The sequence below is a fragment of the Oryx dammah genome, unplaced genomic scaffold (genome assembly GCF_014754425.2).
Source record: "Oryx dammah isolate SB20612 unplaced genomic scaffold, SCBI_Odam_1.1 HiC_scaffold_2, whole genome shotgun sequence".
NCBI lineage: Eukaryota > Metazoa > Chordata > Mammalia > Artiodactyla > Bovidae > Oryx > Oryx dammah.
In genome coordinates, this window is record NW_024070186.1 from 196,231,747 (window position 1) to 196,245,230 (window position 13,484).

A 13,484-nucleotide genomic window follows, 5' to 3' on the forward strand; every position below is an offset into this window, starting at 1 on the left:
GCCTCGGGGTGAGGCTCCGGGGGCCTGGGGACGGGGAGTGGGGCAGGCGGGTGGGGAATTCAGCCCCCCACCCCTCGCCGGCCCAGCACGTCTCACTCCTCGGGGCCCCGGGCCCTGCCTGTCCACCGTCTCCTCTATCACCTCCCACTCCTGTTCACCTCACTGCTGAGCCAGAACCAAACACAACTCCAAGGAGGCTTAGTGGGAAGAAGCAGGAAACTGGTCACAAAAACCATTTTCCAAAAAACCGATGCTGTGCTTTCCAGGCTGCAGGAACGGGGTCTGGAGGCTGCGGGGAAAGCTCTGCACGGCAAGTTTAAGCCCTGGGCTCGGACGGCGGGATGTGGGGAGTCTGTCCAATCCCCGAGCGCAGCTTCACTGTTTGTAAAATTGGAGAAAATGTGGGACGTGAAGGGTCTTGCAGCTGAAACGAAACGGGCGGTGTGAGAGCAGAGCACAGCTGGCCAGGAGTGAGGGTGGCGTCCCCAGGTGGGTCCCCGAGTGACCTTGCCTGCAGGCGGGTGGGGCGTTGCTCCTGTGTGGACTCTGTCCCCATGGAGACGGAGGGCTGCTGGGCCACCCTGCGCCGACGCCTTTCGGTGTCCGTCTCCCCTGGGGGTGTCTGTGTGAGCCGAGAGCTGCCCAGAGGTGTCATCACGGACCCGCAATGCCCTTCAGGGACCTGCTCCTGGCGCTCACACCTTCATGCCATCCTTCTGACAAGCAGGTCCTGGGGGTGCTTCTCCCTCTGGGGTCTGTGCCCCTCGGGGGGCTCCTGGGGAGAGGTGTTTCCTCCCTGTTGGGAGAAAGCGCTCTTTCTGCTGCCTAGAGCCACTGGGCTACCTTGATGAAGAGCCTGCCTGAGTCAGGAGTGAGCTGAGAGGAGGAGGAACCAAGAGAGGGGATAGGGACACCTGTCAGCCTGCTGGATCCGCCATGCCTGAAGCTGCGCCCAGGCTCTTCGACTTCTCTGTTACGTGAGTTAATGGCAGGTCCTTTCAGCTCAAGCCTCTTTGGGTTTCTATCTCTTGCAAGCTGTATTCCTTACTAGTGTACTATTTTTACCAATTTGTAATGCCCGGACTCAGAAATCCATCTCAATGAGATATCTCCTAAAGGTTACCCTTTCTCTCTGAGGTTAGAAGGATTTAAAAACTACATATTCAGGCTAGAGGGGACCCAAAGCTCATCACCTCTCAGCCTCTCCCTGTTCTGTAGGATGAGACCAATCAAAAGCCTGCCACGGGGCCTCAGTCGCTCACCACTTACTGGCCGGCCCTGGCCCAGCGTGTCCTGGACATTTATCCTGCAGGCAGGGCGGGCGAGCTGGGGGCAGGGTTGGGGTGAGGACCCCTGTCGCCTCACTCCCAGCCTGCAGCTTTTCCCTCTGCACCGTGGTCCTCAGGGCCAGAGCTCAGAGAGGTGGAGTGATGGGCCTAGCATCATAGAGCTGGGGACTAGCAGAGGTGACCCTCAGACCTGCAGGTCTGACTCGGGAAACATGCTGTTTTCAGGCAGTTTCCACACAAGTCTGAGCGTTTCCTGCCGAATGATGAAGCAGGCAGCCGAGTGAATGGAAACTGCCCCCGTTTAGCTTTATTTCCTGCAGGCCTGAGAGCAGCTCAAAGTCAGGAGGAACGCATTACAAGGGCCCCTGGGCTGCGAGAGGCAGCGACTGGATGACCAAGGGTGTGTGGCAGCAGTGCTGGAAGCATGGTGTCCTCCTTCCAGAACTTTCTCTGTGGCGTAAACACGGGCGGCCGAGCAACGCTCCGGGGCCGAACATCGGCCCGACCTGGGGGCGCAGCCTGAGCGGGGAGCCTGGTCTCTTTCTGGGCTCTGCCTCTGCGTCCCCAACTGGAGGCCATTGGAGGCCGCCCACCTACAGAAGCAGCTGACGGACACCCTCCTGGCACTTGGGAGAAACACATGGCCCGCCCAGGGCCACAGCAGCTGCACTGTAGCACCCAAGACGGGGAGACAGCCCAGGCGTCCACCGAGGGACCGACAGCGAACACGGAGAGTCCTCCCCCGCGAGAGGGAGCCAGGTCTGACGCCTGCTGCAGCTCGGGTGAGCCCGGGAAACATGCCGGGAGACGGAAGCCTGGTAAAGTGGACAAACGCAGCTCCGGCCCGCGTCCGAGGAGCACCCGGCGCAGCGAGCCCACGGATGGGAAGCAAGTCAGGGCTGATGGCGGCTGGAGGAGGGGGCCTGCCCACGGCTGAGGGGCGTCTGTCTGGGGAGAAGCCGGGGCCGGGGGAGGTGAACAGCCTCCCTGACCCTGGGCTGGACGCTTGCCAGGACGGCGCGTGTCATGTCAACCGTACACCACCATAAAATGATCAACAAACAACCATAGACCCAGGACGCGAGCCTGGAGGCAGGCAGACGTCCACGGCCGTCCGGCTGGCTGCTACGGCCCCGGATCTCCCGGGTCCCCCGCCTGGGTTCCAGCCCTGTTCGCCACACGCCTGCACAGGTCCTGGGATGCAGGCCCCGTCCGCGGGACCTGGGCCCCGCCGCTGGTCCTCTTGCTGGGCTGCAGGCTGACGGGCGGACGGGTCAGCTCCGCGGGTCCTGGCCAGCTGGCTGTGCGCACCCTGAGCCCAGCAGCATGGCTGGCACGGCTGCCCACATGACGCCCCGCCAGGCTCCAGAGCCCTGCTCTCGCGGACGGCGTGTGCTGCGTCCGCCCCGCCTGCGTGGGCTCTTCTGTGGCCAGGCCCAGGCCCTCCTGGAGTGCCCGGCCCCCCAGTGACCTCCACCCCTTCCACCGACAGACTCCCATGCAGGCTGGGGTGGCCCCCGCTGTCTCCTGTGGGCTCACCTGGTTTATCCTTGTCTACGTGAAAACACCATGTGATTCTTCCAGAAAAACCCTGCTAAGCCAGACTCTCAGAGCTGGCTTGTTTCCGACAATAACCTCTCAAAACTGCACAGTCGCCTGACGTGTCCTGAGGCCGGCCCAGAGAATTCAGCCTGCGTCCCCCGAAAGCCTGGGTCCCCATCCCCAGGGGAATTCCAACCCCATCCACCCTCCTGACTTTGTACCTGCAGATTCGAGCAGAACCCTCGGCCATGTGCCAAGATCAGAGGAGACGGCCATCCGTGGGGCAGTGTGTGTGTTTGTGTGTGTGTGTGCATGCGCCTGGGGACAGGGTGGGGTTTCTGCAGGGAGAAGGCAGGCCGTGGGGCAGTGTGTGTGTGTGTGCCCGCGGGCATGGGGGGTTTCTGCGGGGAGAGGGCAGGCTGTAGGGCAGTGTGAGTGTGAGTGTGTGTGTGTGTGTGTGTGTCTGCACGCGTGCGCACGTGCCCATGGGCAGGGGGGATTTCTGCGGGTGGGTGACTCTCTCCTTCCAGGGCAGCAGGGGGCGGGGTGGAGGCAACACTCTGATCTCAGCGTGGGATACAACGTCTCCCCGTGAGTCAGCCCCACAGAGGGGACGGATCTTGAAACAAGCCCAGGGGCCAGGGCGTGTCTGGAACAGGGACTACTGTGGATCTGTGCGGCTTTCAGAGATGCGGGAGCGGCTGTTATGGGCGGTCAGGCTGACTCGGGGCCGGGGCCAGCGCTCAGAGATGGTGGGTGACAAGCGTCCCCCTCTCCGTACCCAGGGTCCCGCCCTCCTGGACCCCCAAGGGGAAGACAGCGTGGCTCCCCTCCAGACCTTGAACAGCCCTGTGTCTCAAAAGCAAGACTTGATCACTCCCGGGGCCACCAGGACACCCAGCCCTTGGCCGAGGACTCTTCCCAGCATGACCAGAAGCCTCCTGAACCCCCATAACCTGACCTTCGACTAGGGGGACGCTGCTGGCCCCTGAGCTCCAGGTGGGACTCACCGGCCTCGCCGACGAAGACCTCCACGGGCGCGCTGGCCGGGCCCTCGCCAATGATGTTGTAGGCCGTCAGGACCACTTCATAGCGCCGGTATTTCTTCAGATCTGCAAGGGCGAGGGGACAAGGTCAGCAGGATGGAGCCCTGCCCTTTCTTAGAAAGCTCCCTCTGTGACCAGTGCCCCCCGGGGGGACGACAGAGCCCTTTCTTGCAGAGAGAAGCCTGTGAGGGGCTGGCCACCCTCCGTCCGGCAGTGCCCCCTACCCGCCCGTGCCCCCGGTGAGGCAGTCACGGCCGTCCTGCATTCGGGGCCAGGTGGCAACAAGCTCCTCGTCTGAGGGAGTGAGTCCAGGACACAGAGCCTGACCTGGGCCTGCCTTCCTGGAGAGGAAGAGCGGACAGAGCAAGACCCTGGCACCGCTTGACCACGTGGGCCAATCCTTGACCCCTTCTGTGACGTGATGGTGGGAGGGGCTGGGGGTCGCATTCGCTGACCTCTGCAGAGCGGGGCCCTCTCTGGGAGGTACGGTTTGCAGGGACCATGCACTCAGGTGGTCAGACACATACGTGGGGCCTCTGGACAGTCATGCGACTGGGAGAACCTTCCAGAAAATTCTGGCTTAAAAAATCAGTGGTTTCCGCCACGTCAAGCAGTGCAGAGCTCATGTGTGGCTGCCTGGCCTGCATGATGGACTTGGCGTCTCATGCCCTTTTCTTCCCAGGACGTGGCCATTCAGACCTCACAGGCCTTGGTTTGCCAACATAGATACATTTAACGGTCAAGATCCTGCCCCCGCCACGGTCAAGCTCTGCTGCTGAGAAACCACCAGACTGGCTTTGCCTCAACTTGGGGCCTCGTGTGATTGCCAGGAATCCACAGAGACGCACCAGAGTGGACGCCGGGGTGTGGCCAGGGTGCCCCCTTCCATGCTTCCTAACCCGAGACTGAAAGGCCTGGCCGGAGACCCGGGGAGGGAGCCCTCCTCACTGGGGCCGGCCTGCACTTGACTCTTCACCTGACCCCTTGGAGAGGCCACCTCTGGGATATGCCCAGCCCAGGAGGGACTCGCTGGACAGACAAGGAGGCAGCGAGGCGGGGAGGGGACAGGCGAGCCAGCCCATGATGGATGATGTGGAGCTTCTGGGGGAGGGCACGGCTCCATGAACCCTGCTCCGGCTGCCAGGCTGGGTGGCTGCCCCGGGTGGTGGCCGGCGTGACAGGGGATGAGCTGGCAGAGTGCTGATAGCCGCAGGGCCTGGCAGGGCCAGCTCTTCCTCCCCTGTTACCTGCTTTCTGATCCAGCAACCTCTCTGCGCTGGACTGAACTGCAGCTCAGCCCCTGAGTCTTGCACTCGGTCACTGAAACCTATCCCAGCCGGAATCCAAGGGGCGATTTGATAAGAAGGAGAGGCTGGATGGACAAGCGCTGGACATGTGCGTGTGGTGGCTGCCCCGCGCCCCGAGAGGAGGGAGACCCCGACGCTGCAGTGAGGAGGACGTTAGCCTGAAGCCAGCAGACACAGAGGGGTCCGCTGGGGATTCCCCTGCTGTGAGGTCCCTGGAGGGGTCGGGGTCACAGAGACAGGAAGTTGGGGGTGGGAGCCCGGTGGGGGGGTGGCGTCAGTGCTTAAAGGGGCAGAGTCTCAGGTGGGAGGTGAGAGGGTTCTGGAGGCAGGCGGTGGGGACGGGTGCACGACAGTGTGTGCACGTACCAGGGGTGAAGATGGTAAACCCACAGCTAAGCCGGCAGGGTTAGAGAAGAGGGCTGCCCTCTGACCTTCTGTCCCAAACTCTGAGAACAGCTGTTGGGAACCCCTGCCCAGCCTGTGTTTCTAGAAACTCCCTTTCGGTGGTTCTGGCCCATCACGCATTTTAGTGGGACGGGATTGGGGGGCTCCAGGAATGAGAGCCGGGAATCCGAGCTGGTCTTCACTCGGTCCGCCGAGAGGCTGAGGGGCACTGCCCAGCTGCGCCAGCTGCGCGCGGATCACTCACGTGTTAACTCGTAGGTCGTCTTGGCGGAGCTGCTGTTGACCGTCTTGAAGCTGCTCTGGGCTGTGAGGGGCGAGCAGACAGGCCGTCAGCGCGGGGACAGCCGGAGCCAGGACGGGCCACAGACGCAGAGGGAGGCCTGGCCGGGAAGCTCCTCTGCCTCCCGAGCAGCCACCACTCGCCCGTCTGCTCACTGGGGCCCCCGCGGAGCCTCCTGAACCAGCCAGGCCCCTGGCCCGCGAAGGGTGGGGGTCTCCCCTCTGATTAAACGGGTTGAATTGGCATCTGGCAGAGCATAGCGCAAAGCGGCACTGGGGGCCACAGGACTGGCTGGTCCCGGGGCAGCCGCGTCCGGTTACGTGCTCAGCTGAGCGCCCCAGGCCGGCGGGGATGACCCGTCAACAGTGAGCAGGTGCACAGACCCCCGTACCCTCTTATTCCGGGGTCTGTGTGACTCAGCCCAGAGGGACAGTCACGGCTAGCTGGGTGTTGGCAAGGGGCACCTGAGGAGACACTGCGAGTGGGGGTCTCAGCAGAGCCAGGTCCTCCCCCGGTGGGGTTGGGGCCGAGGCGCAGCCCCTTGCTGACCTCAGAGCGGCGCCGGGGGCCAAGCACAGTGTGTGTGACCCACACAGAGAGGCCCAGGCAGAGCCGGACCCGGTACCCTGGCACCCACCACATGGGTGCCAGGGGCCCAGGTGTCCTCTCTGATGGTGCTGGGGGGCATCTCTCAGCCTTCCCGGGCCTGGATCCACGGGCCCCAGCCCCCAGGCCTGCTCTGTGTGGGGTGAGCCGCTGTCCCCGGAGGCCTGGCTACTCCTCCTCCAGGGCGCACAGGCCCCCAAGGCTCAGCCCCACCCTGGCTGGCGACCCCTGCCCCCCAACCAAGCTGTGCCAGGCCCTGCGTCACCCTCTTCCCCTCACGTCCTCCGTGACATCCTTTTACCCCGACAGCCCCCTCAGATGGCTCCTCCTCCAGGCAGCCTTCCTGGGTCCCCTCCCTGTGCCCTGGACGTTGCACACCGTCGGGGTGCTGGGGAGGGGGCAGAGCTGCACCCCCTCCGGCCCCCATGGCTGCTCCCAGCAGGCCTGGGGTGGGCAGACATGGTGGTTATGGGAACCTCTGCCGCGGCAGAGCGGGGGGCTCACCTGTGAGCTCGGCCCGCAGAGCTGAGGGCGTCTTGAGCGTCTTGGACTCGGTGGCGGGGGCCGCCTCGTACTCCAGCTCGCGGTAGTAGATCCGGTAGCCCTGCAGGAGGCCGTTCAGGCTCTCGTCCCTCGGGGGCTGCAAAGACAGCACGGTCAGGGGCCTGGCTGCATGCTGGCCGGCTGCGTGGAAAGGTGGGGCGTCACTGGTTCAAGACAACCGGAGGGGCCTTGGTTGTTGGCAAGAGGACAGGCAGGTATCCCACTGATGAGGAATGATGGGGTCCGGGGACAGAACCCAGGCCTCCTGGTCCTGTGTGCATGGACACGGGCGTGTCTCCCTGTCCAGCCCGGACACCTGAGCCCCAGGGCCGGGGCTGGAGACTGTGGCCCAGGTCACAGATGGAGGGGAAGCTGCCCATTCCTGGCAGACCCAGAACCAAAGGGGGCTGTGGATGCGGCCTGGCCTTGCATCGTCCACCACTGACCCCACCCCGTCCCTTCAGTCCCGGACCCTCCCGTCTACCCGGGCTTGTGGCCATCTCGCTGGGACCCTCACTGACCCCTCTGCGTGCCAGGTGGCCCCCCGCCTGACAGGCGTAGGGCTGGAACAACCCCTCCCACCACCCACTGCACCTCAGCTGGTGTAAGAGCGGCCGATGGTGGGGCAGGGCCTCGTCTGACTCCTAAGAACCCAGCGGAAGGCGGCTGACAGCTGACGGGTGGCTCAGAGACAAGGTCGGACGGTGTGGGAGTCTGAGCCTGTGTGTGTGAGCCTAGGACCTGGCAACCGCTTCCCTCTGGGTACCACCGCTGCTCAGGGAGGGCCCGGCCTGACTTCCTCTCCCACTTTGGCTGGTTTCTGTTGATTAGTGAGCCTGGGGAGGGCGTCCCCAGCTGGGTGACACGTCTGTCTGTTGAAGGAAGGCCATCCCACTCCACGTGGAACCCAAATAAGGCCACGGCACTGACCCCGGTGCTGGCGGCTATGGGCTCTGCTCCCCGCTCTGTGGTCCTCAGCAGGTCAGGACCGAACCTCCCAAACTGCAGCTGGACAGATGGACCCAGAGCGTCCGGTGCCCGAGTGGATGCCACAGCTACTGTAAGAAAGCCCCCCTGCTGTGGGTTGAACTGTGCCCCCCCAGGAGACATGCTGAGTCCTAACCGCTGGTCCCTGCAAAATGACTTCACCCGGATTCGGGTCTCTGCAGACGTAATCAAGTTAGGAAGAGGGCACCTGTGGAAGGGAGCACTCTAAGGCGATGGCGGGCTTCCCAGAGGGCAGTTCCATTCTACTTGCCCAAGTCTTTAATGCAGCAATCACACGTCTAGAAACATCACACGTCTAGAAACTGACCCCACATGGACACTCGGTTGTGTGCAGTCCTGAGATCTACAAACATGAGCCTGGGACTAACTCTCCCCCACCCCTCAAAATGCCAAGACCAATCCTCTCCAGGTCTTTTCAATGCCACCAAGACAACAGGATGGCCTTCGAGCTTGAAGGGCGCGGACAGTAAGATTGCCTGCAAACAAATTGGCAGACTTGGGACTTGTGAACACCATCGGGTAATATGATAATTGATTCACACGGGCACCTAGAGGTTCAGCATGATGGATCGTAAAGACAAAACACATTTTAAGAGGCAATATAGAATCCAGCAATTATTTAACAGATGCTGAGACCAGAAAAAGACCCAAAGATTCTTATAAGATGAGGACATTTGGACACAGAAAGAATGTCACGCAAAGGCAGAGGTCGAGACTGAGAGAAGCGTCTAGAAGCCAAGGAGCGGTAAGGCCTGCCGCAGCCGCCAGAGGCAGGGAAGAGGCGGGCAGCAGGCTTCCCTGCGTCTGCAGAGTCAGGCGCCACCTTGACCTTGGACTCTGGCCTTCGGAACTGTGGGAGGGCAGGGCGGCCGGTTCCAGGGGCTCTGCTGTCCAAACTCGCACCCTTCAATTCTCAGTCCCTGAACCCAGGCAGCACCGTGGGGACCCAGATGCTCAGCTAAGTCTGTTCTCCGTGACCTCTGGCTGCTCTCGGTCCCAAACTCGGGACCCCTGTGGGAGGGGACAGCTCTGTGCCCTCACACTCACCAGTGGGCAGCGCACACAGCAAGGGCGCTTCCTCCCACGAGCTGGAATCACCACGTTTTCACCACAAGAGCCCAGGGGTTTGCAGGGCGGGTCTGCCGCAGCCCCCGACGTGCTCTCCCGCCACGTCCTGAGTCCTCCGACCCCCCATCCCCACCACGTCCCCGCACCGAAAGCGCCGTGGCTGGTCATTCTTCCCATCAGACATAGACACTCAAGCCTGGGAAACCGGAGTGGACTCGCACGTGCTCAGGATCCACGCGCACCCCTCTGGCCAGAGGAGCCCAGCAGGCCCACCCGGACGGCACTGGACTGCTAAACGTCACCTTCACAAGACCCTGAGAAACCAGTCGTGTGAGTCGCCTCACTGCCAGATTCTCTCTCCTGTGCGGGTCTGGGACCGGACCCCAATGCCTCCAGGGTGTCAGTGCTCGCTCCGCTCTCCTGATGCCCACAGGTGGGGACAACTTTCAACTCACCTCACGGTTGTAGAACTAACGATCTGAGAGTGAAGGTGGACCCACTCAGACCCCCGCGTCGCCTGGATGGGGCAGGTAGGCGGGGCAGGTGGCCGGCCGGGCACGCAGGGTCCCGGAGGCACACCGCCCGCCTGGCCGGGCCGCGGGCTGAACCATGGCACTGATGCTTCCTCCAGCAGCGAGCCTGCTGCCCTCTGCCCCAACCGTTCCCAAAACGAGGCCTCAACCGACCAGAGCGCTGGGAACTCGGGGAGCTGTGTGCTCTCAGGAAGGGAGGTGAGAACAGGGTGAACCCTGGGGGCCTGCCTGGGCAGGGCAGGAGAGAGGCTCTGTTTCTTGTTGCAGTTCCTAGTTTATTCTGCCCTTCTCTTTCCCACCAATTTTGATGGACAGAACCTCTGTCCTCCACACTGCAGACTCAGGGACACCCCTGAGCGGGGCACGCCCTGGCAGGCTGGGCGGTCCCTATGCTTCCTGTCCAGGCCCGGCCCTGGAGCTGCCCCGCGCTGAGGATGGCAGCCTTTCAGATCCTCTGATGTACTTGTTTTTAGATCCCTCCCCTTTGAGTTCACAGGACTGGTTCAGAAGCTTCAAGGGTTTTTGTTTTGCACGACCCTCTGCTATTTAAAAGTTGGTTCCATGCGGTAAAGGCAGACTCCATGCAGTGCTTACTGCTAGTTGGTGCCACAAGCAAATTGTGTGTGTGTCTGTGTGTGTGTAACGCACGCAGGCGCCATCTCCTTCTAAGGACGGAAGCCCGCAGTCTGCCCCTCCGACCCTAGCCCTGGTTTTCTTGCTGGCTACAGCTGAGACAAGTTACGTCCTCACTCCTAGGCTTCCTTCAAGCACAACTATCACAGCACGTAAGAGAAAGTTTATTTCACCCCCTTCTTAAAAAGGTACAACAGACGGAGAAGTTGGAAAAGTCTACGCGTAAGAATAAAAGGAGAGGCGTTTTCCCACCCGACACCTAAGCTGTGCAAAGGCCCAGGCTCGGTGGCGCGCTCTCCACCGCCCTTCCCAAGTGGTCGCACGGCTTCAGACCCTCTGGGTCCCAGGCTGCCCACAGCTGTGACCCCTGAGGGAGGGTCCTGAGGGCCCCACCCCCCCAAGTCCCCCTGCAGTGAAGGCGCCCGGCTGAGGCCCCCGGGAGGTCAGCGGGGCTCCTTGCTGCAGAGGGTCCTGCCTGCACCCCAGCCCTGCCTCTAGCGCTGACCGGCTCCGCAGGTTGATGAGGTGCCCTGAGCTGCGACATAAGCGTCTGAAGTGCTTCACCCTGCCTTCCGCAAATCGGAAATTCCACGAGCCTGTCACCAGGGGCCTGGGGTGTTTTTTCAGTTTTGGAAAAGGGGCCCTTGTTAAAGTGCCCATGACCTGGTTGGAGTGCACCGGCCTTGACTCCCCCACTCCAGCAGGCAGGAATAGGACCGAGAGCTGGGGCTTGAAGGACTTCTGCAGTGAGCCTCAGTCCTGGCTGAGCGCCAGGGGTCAGGCTGGGGCCAGCTCAGTGGGCCTTCCCAGACGGGGCGGGCTGCGGGTGGGGGGACCCGGGGCTGGGGAGGGTCCACACAGAGTCCGGGGTCTCAGGGTGAGCTGGAGGCAGAGCGGGACTTCCACTGCCATCGTCCTGGGGCCTGAGCCTGGGACTTCCCACCACCTCTGTTCCCTGGAGCCCAGAGCAGGGGTTCCCTCTGATGCCTGCTGGACTGAGTCCATGGTCCAGTGGACACGGGAGGCCCTAGAGAACCAGCTCCAGGCGCCTGCCCTTGAAGCCCAGCAGCTGTCACACCTGAGCCTGCATTCCTGCGGACAGGCCACTGGATAATGGCCTGCCGGCCCTGACGGGTAGGGGGCGGGGACCAGCCATCCTGTTACCTCCCACATCCCTCCGGCTGCTCCCCTCCCATTTTCTCACTGAGGTCTGTGGGCCTCACAGCAGGGAAAGGAGGCTCTGGGTGCTCAGAGCCCGGCGCTGGAGCTGGTCCTCACAAGACGACAGAGCAGGTGGTGAGAAAGGAACAAAGGCCAGGGGATGTCCCAGAGAGGCCAGGCCCCTGCGTCCCCTCTGACCCGGGGCTGTGCCACACTCTTAGGAAGGTGCCCTGCACAGCCGAGTCTCCCCTCCCCGAGGCCACTGCACGTGATGCAATCTGTCCCTTAGGATGTTACTTTTGCTAGAAAACAGCCTCAAAATCCACTCAGAGAAAAGCTGGAAGAGGAGACCAGAGAGGAAACACATGAGTCGCAGACGGTGTGGCCCGCTGGAAGTTTCAGAACAGCCAGCTTAAATTCAGAGACACGGGTGCCCAGGACGAGCTGTACTCAGTGTGAACACAGGGCCACTGCTGTCTAGAATATACGCACAGATCCTCAGATTCCAGCAGCACCGGCCCCCGAAAGGCACGGATTGACCATCCCACTCAGGTCAGGTCAGCCGCCCAGTCATGTCGACTATTTGTGACCCCCTGGATGGCAGCACGCCAGGCCTCCCTGTCCATCACCAACTCCCAGAGCGTGCTCAAACCCATGTCCATTGAGTCGGTGATGCCATCCAACTATCTCATCCTCTGTCTTCCCCTTCTCCTCCTGCCCTCAATCTTCCCCAGCATGAGGGTCTTTTCAAATGAGTCAGTTCTTCGCATCAGGTGGCCAAAGCAGTTTCAACTTCAGCATTAGTCCTTCCAATGAATATTGAGGACTGATTTCCTTTAGGACTAACTGGTTTGATCTCCTTGCAGTCCAAAGGACTCTCAAGAGTCTTCTCCAATACCACAGTTCAAAAGCATCAATTCTTTGGCACTCAGCTTTCTTTATAGTCCAACTCTCACATCCATACATGACCCCTGGAAAAACCACAGCTTTGACTAGATGGACCTTTTTCAGCAAAGTAATGTCTCTGCTTTTTAACATGCTGCCTAGGTTTGTCATAGCTTTTCTTCCAAGGAGTAAGCGTCTTTTAATTTCAAGGCTGCAGTCACCATCTGCAGTGATTTTTGGAGCCCAAGAAAATAGTCTGTCAGTGTTTCCATTGTTTCCCCATCTATTTGCCATGAAGTGATGGGACCGGATGCCATGATCTTAGTTTTTTGAATGTTGAGTTTTGAATGCTGATCATCCTACTAAGAGGAATCAAATCTGATGGACGGCCCATTCAAGTGGGTCAGTGGCCTTGGAATTACAGGCAGTGCTTGCGTTTTTAAACAAATTACTAAAAAAAAAAATTTACAGGTGAAACATTTTGTTTGGAATGCAAATCTATATTTAAACGTTGTCTCTTTGTTCTGTTGGCTCTGATTTAGTAAATTACTCATAATTTTAATTATACTTCAATTGCCTGGCAGTTGACAGGCATTTATTTCCACAATGCATCATACTGACCACCTCCTGCTCAGGCTTCTTGCAATTAGTTTCTCCTGCTGGGCTCTGAAGGAGGACAGCTGACGGCCAGGCACACCCAGCGCCTTCCTTGCAGCTCTCGCTGCCTCGCAGGGCATCTGGGACTGAGCGCTCGCAGCCCAGGGGCGGGAGGGCTGGGCTGACAGCCAGCGCTGCGTCCACAGCTGCCTGTCGGGAGTGGTGAGGTGCCATAGCCCCGAGCTCAGCTGGCTACGGGGCAGCCAGACCCACGTCTGAGACCAAGCACGTGCCCGGCAGAATTCAGCACCACCCGGAAGACCATCTACTCTTGGTCGATCGTGCTAGTGGAGAGTGGGAACTGGAAGTGCTTGGGGCCTTGAGTTTCCATGTTGAATGTTCCCCATCTCTCACCAGAGACCCTGATGGAAGTCAGGGGTCTAACGGGCCTTGGATCAGAGACCTCACAGGGGCCTCAGAGGAGACCCTGGAACCCCTGCTTTTACAGAGGAGGAACCTGGGGTCAGAGAGGCTTCTGGGGTCAAAGTCTTGCTATGGCAAACTGGCCCGCAGGCCGAGGC

At 61.0% G+C, this 13,484-nt stretch overlaps 1 protein-coding gene across 1 annotated transcript in view; it reads right to left on the reverse strand.

Moving 5' to 3' along the window:
* SDK1 (sidekick cell adhesion molecule 1) overlaps positions 1-13,484 on the reverse strand; it is a 734,089-nt gene that overhangs the window by 46,284 nt on the left and 674,321 nt on the right. The window contains exons 33-35 of the mRNA XM_040229997.1: positions 6,980-7,115; positions 5,834-5,893; positions 3,842-3,943 (exon numbers count right to left, since the gene is read on the reverse strand). Of these exons, the coding sequence (XP_040085931.1) occupies positions 3,842-3,943; positions 5,834-5,893; positions 6,980-7,115 (298 nt within the window). The remainder of the gene's footprint in view (positions 1-3,841; positions 3,944-5,833; positions 5,894-6,979; positions 7,116-13,484) is intronic.